Source organism: Bidens hawaiensis, unplaced genomic scaffold (assembly GCF_021521415.1).
Source record: "Bidens hawaiensis isolate Kalapana, Puna unplaced genomic scaffold, B.hawaiensis_p1.1 tig00041032_1, whole genome shotgun sequence".
Taxonomy (NCBI): domain Eukaryota; kingdom Viridiplantae; phylum Streptophyta; class Magnoliopsida; order Asterales; family Asteraceae; genus Bidens; species Bidens hawaiensis.
The window spans coordinates 49093-54410 of record NW_027497242.1 but is presented as its reverse complement, the minus strand read 5'-3'; the positions used below and the strand labels follow the sequence as shown (position 1 = coordinate 54410).

At 34.1% G+C, this 5318-nt stretch overlaps 1 protein-coding gene across 1 annotated transcript; it reads left to right on the top strand.

The window, feature by feature from the left end:
• Nucleotides 1-477: 477 nt before the first annotated feature.
• LOC143592538 (imidazole glycerol phosphate synthase hisHF, chloroplastic-like) lies at nt 478-4893 on the top strand. Its single transcript, XM_077072436.1, has 19 exons — nt 478-634; nt 717-799; nt 1646-1740; nt 1830-1933; nt 2015-2184; nt 2270-2384; nt 2503-2558; nt 2648-2686; nt 2790-2888; nt 2964-3026; nt 3106-3168; nt 3262-3344; nt 3422-3530; nt 3608-3661; nt 3772-3859; nt 3962-3999; nt 4076-4181; nt 4274-4440; nt 4635-4893. Exons 1-19 carry the CDS (start codon nt 478-480, stop codon nt 4692-4694), a joined length of 1749 nt encoding a protein of 582 aa, XP_076928551.1. The 3' UTR covers nt 4695-4893.
• Nucleotides 4894-5318: the final 425 nt, after the last annotated feature.

Below are 5318 nucleotides of genomic sequence, written 5' to 3'. Positions count from 1 at the left end.
TAGGGGTATACATTAAACTGAAAAAACGATCTGAAACCAAAGAATCCGAAAAAACCAAACTGGAAAAATCAAACGGAAACAAAAATAAATGGTTTGGTTTTATGTTTTAGTAGAAACCGAACTGAACCTATACATTTTCATTGTATGGCACAAAATTTGCAAGCTTAAATAGCAAAAATAAAAAACAAAACCGAACCCAAAATGAAAACTGAAAACCGAAAAGCAAAAAACCGTAACGATCGAAACTGAACTGTTTTAAAATTTTGACCCAAAACCAAGTTGAACCGAACCGTAAGTTTAAACTTTTAACACACGTGGAGAGATGTTCGATTGTTTAGCCCAAATATACTTCCGTTAAACCCTAGACTTGTTTTCTTTTCACAAAGTACTTGACGCACCGTACTTGAAACCGATACACGGTGTCAGTGTCACTGCGTCAGTCAATTTTAGGTTCTCAACTGCGGCGGCGGCGGCGAAATGGAGTCTGCGACGCTGAATTCATCGCAGTTCACCACACTTTCCGGTCCACTACGTTCACGTAACCAGCCACTGAGATTACACCGAAGCAGCATTAGTTTCAGATCTTCTAATAAGCTATCTGTCCGTGCATCCGCTGTTGGAGGCAACGATTCTAGTAATTTGTTTCTATTCGTATATGTTTGTTTTATCACCAATTTATTTGTTTGTTAATAGTTGTTGTATACTTGAATCTGCAGCGGTGACTCTGCTTGATTATGGAGCTGGAAATGTTCAGAGTATTAGAAATGCAATCCGTTATCTCGGTCTTGATATCAAAGATGTAAGTTTACAAAATCTAATTTTGTAATTCCATCATTTGATGTGTTTTATTCAATGTTATAAGCATCCGTAGGTGCTAGTCGGGCTGTGGGGTACCTACTAGCGAAAGGATTAATCGGATTGGAGTTTATATATATATATATATGTATATAATTGGTTATCGGTCCTCATGTGGAATATTTGTCAAAATATCGGTACCAATATTTTTTGACCGATATTTCACCAGATTTCCGATATCAGTGTTTTAAGTCTTAGTTTTCAACTTTAGCGTTTAATGTTCGTGTTTTGAGTCTTAAGTAGTTGTTACTTGCTACAATTGTTAGTGTTTTGCTAGTTGCAAAAGGGTAATTTGTTAATAGTAGGAGAGTATACTGAATTGTTTGTGTTAAACTGCTATATATATATATATATATAAATTTTGTATGATATTAAAATTACCGATATCCCACGGCGATAACCGAAATCTCAAATATCGGCCCTCAACCGATATCCATTATTTTTCCGCATTAACTGCTTAGTGTATTTGAAAAGCTCATATACTTCAAAGTTCACATAGTATAATTCAAACATAAACAATTAGAGGTAAACATAACAAATCAATGAGAAAAAAATTTCAAATACTAACATATTAGTTTATGGATCGGGTTGGGAACTCCAGTTAACGGGTTAAAAACCAAGGTCGGACTTGGAGAGACTTTGACCGATTACCGATTTGTTGGTTCGATTAGGTGAATCGCATTGGCAGCGTACCGGTTAGCGATTAATCACCGACTAATCAGCGCCTAACTGCAACTTTTACAACACTGGTATTATTTGTTTAGTAGACTCTTTCATCCCATTTTTCCAGGTTCAAACACCGGAGGATATTTTGAATGCAAAACGTCTTATATTTCCTGGAGTTGGAGCTTTTGGTGCAATGATGGATGTTTTAAACAACAACGGGTAACTTTAATATTTTACATGGCGTATACATTAAATATATATAATGATTTCCGAAAAGAAAACAAAGTTCATTTTATCATTTGTTTTAGGATGGCTGAAGCTCTTCGGGCTTACATTGAAAACGACCGTCCATTTTTAGGCATTTGTCTCGGTCTGCATCTACTCTTTGAGTCAAGTGAAGAAAATGGGCCCGGTGAGCGTTTACTATTTTATGGTATATTAATAATTATAAAGCGAGTTTTGTAATACTTATTTTCATTTGTTATTGTTTTAGTGAAAGGTCTTGGTTTGATCCCCGGGGTGGTTGGACGTTTTGATTCTTCTAATGGTTGTAGAGTGCCTCATATTGGTTGGAATGTTTTACAAGTTAAAAAAGATTCAATTATTTTGGATGAAGTTGCAAATCGCCATGTGTATTTTGTTCATTCTTACCGAGCTGTTCCTGTATGTTATGCTCGTCTTGTTAAACGTGTAAATATCGATTTTCTGATGGTCAATTAAAGCGTTGTCTGTATTTATTTTTATACAGTCAGAAGAAAATGAAGAGTGGATTTCTTCCACTTGCAACTATGGGAATGGCTTTATATCATCTATTAGAAGGGGAAATGTACACGCGGTTCAATTTCACCCAGAGAAAAGTGGAGGCAAGTTTCATAATTTATATTGTGCTTTTAACTTTTACAAAATACTTTGTTTATTAAAGAATTTAGATTATTAATTTGACATTTTTTAATAATAATTAATCCTTTGAGATGTTCTCAGATGTTGGTCTTTCAATATTACGAAAGTTCTTGCTGCCAAATTCTTCAGTAACTAAGGTAGGCTTTAAGCTTTTAAATTTCAAGTTTTATATAGTCGTATGTCTCTTTAATTTATATAAAGACCTAACACGGTAATGTGAAGACAGAAGCCATTTGAAGGGAAGGCTAAAAAGCTTGCAAAGAGGGTGAGTTGTTGTGTATTGCATATTTGAAATGATTATCTAAACAAATTTATTTAATTGCATGCTTAGATTAAAGGATTAATATATCGATGCTATATACTTGCAGGTTATTGCTTGTTTGGACGTGAGAACAAATGATAATGGCGATCTTGTTGTTACAAAAGGTGATCAGTATGATGTGAGAGAACAAACAAAAGAGAATGAGGTATATTGAACGTGTTATATAAATAAAACAATATACGTATTAAAGTTATAATATTAGCATGTTGATCTTTTATAGGTGAGGAACCTCGGTAAGCCAGTTGAACTTGCTGGTCAGTATTACTCAGATGGTGCTGATGAGGTACCGACTATTTTTTAATTACATATTCGTTTTATTTATATTTGAGTTTTAAACTTCTAATAAAAGCTGTTATATTCAGGTTAGCTTTTTAAATATCACCGGGTTTCGTGATTTTCCTCTGGGTGATTTGCCAATGTTGCAGGTATGTTTAAAAAGAAAATACATTAATGATGATTACAGAAACGGTATTTTTAATCTGGTTATTTAAACCTTTTGGTGGTTGTTTGTTTGATAGATTTTGAGGTGCACATCAGAGAATGTGTTTGTACCACTGACAGTTGGCGGTGGCATTCGAGATTTCACGGATGCAAATGGCAGGTAACTAATCATTCTATCACATTTTATGTATATGTTTTTTGTGAGGCATTAATATTAATAAAGTTATATGTTTGTAGGTATTATTCTAGTTTGGAAGTTGCTTCAGAATATTTCAGATCTGGTGCAGATAAGATTTCTATTGGAAGTGATGCTGTTTATGCTGCAGAAGAGTATTTAAAAACAGGAGTATGAAACTAATTTTTATTCACTATATCCATAATACATAATATTTGTTCGGTTTATTACAACCTTAGTTTTTACAGGTAAAAACTGGAAAGAGCAGCTTAGAACAAATTTCCAGAGTCTATGGAAATCAGGTAATTGTTTATTTGCATTTTTTACATTTATTTGTACTAAATGTTATGCTTGTTACAATCACATATTACATTATTACATCGAAGCATTTGATATGATATTGATTTTGCAGGCAGTGGTTGTAAGCATTGACCCTCGAAGACAATATTTGACCAGTCCTTATGAGGTTGGATTCAAATCTGTTAAACTAAGAAATTTGGGTGAGTCGGCTTATGTTATTTTTTAAGCTTTGTGATATTATTTGACTTTATTGATATATGATATAAACTTTATGTGTCCAACTTACTAATTGTTGCTTTCAGGACCAAATGGTGAGGAGTACGCCTGGTATCAGTGCACTGTAAGTTTCATTTCATTAGATGCAGCATAATTATTAATTAATAATAATCATATTTTGAAAACAAAAATATAAATAGGTTAATGGTGGAAGAGAGGGTCGTCCGATAGGAGCTTATGAGCTTGCAAAAGCTGTTGAAGAATTGGGAGCTGGAGAAATATTGCTCAATTGTATCGACTGTGACGGTAAAAATTAAATCTTTTAGTTTGTGATGAATTAAAGAAACGGACTTGTTATTTACATCTTTTTTTTTTTTTGCTTTCCTTGAATTTTTTAGGTCAAGGAAATGGATTTGATATTGATCTGATAAAACTGATTTCTGATGCTGTGAGCATTCCTGTAATTGCAAGTAGCGGTGCCGGAAAACCCGAGCATTTTTCTGAAGTTTTCTCAGAAACAAATGCTTCTGCAGCTGTTGCTGCTGGAATATTCCATAGGAAAGAGGTATATTTCTTATAATTACTGAGTACGATAATATATAATTTTAGTGTTAAACGTTTTGGTGGATACATTGGAGGCAGGCACTGTAAGTCTCGACGCTAATAGTAAAACGCGTGTTTTAGAAACAAATATGACGAGCTGCATCGGTTTTTAAACTACATATGGAATAGTAAACTAATTGTTAACTTTTGTTGCAGGTGCCGATCCAATCAGTAAAAGACCATCTGTTGAAGAAAGACATTGAAGTAAGGATGTAGCCTCCCATGCAGCAATAAGAAATAAGAGAACTTGTGACTGTGATCATGTTTTTGATTTTTGTAAGTTATGGTAGTGAGCTCAAACCATTTTGTTTATTGGCAAAACAATTTTGAGAACCTGTATTGATACAAAATGTACTTTGTTGTGGAAAAAACGTGATGAAAATAATCATTTGTTTGTTCCAAGCCAAGGTGGGCTTGGATGGTGCTTCGTTGAACTTTTGTACAATGTTTTGAAAATCGGACCAGTCCCCAACTGGTAAATCAGAAATGGTGAGTGTTGAGCGCCAACCATATGAAATTGGTGAAAACCACATCGAAACTGTTTTCTGTTCTAATAAGCACCAAATTCTCTGCTACATTGTAGAACGATCTTATTTACTCGTGTACATTTCATGTCTAGTATCAGCTTTCCTAAGCTTACGTTGGACTCTTTTATATTACTAGAGCTTGGCTTGGGAGTGTTTTTGGTTTTGAGTTTAGCTTGACTCCACACACATCTAATTTCTACTCCAAAGAGATAATAAACTCTCATGTTAGGTTTTAAACTTTAGTCTTCTACTTCAAAAGATATGAGCCTTTACCACCCAACCAGTGTTGATACCTAACGTAATATAGGTTCTC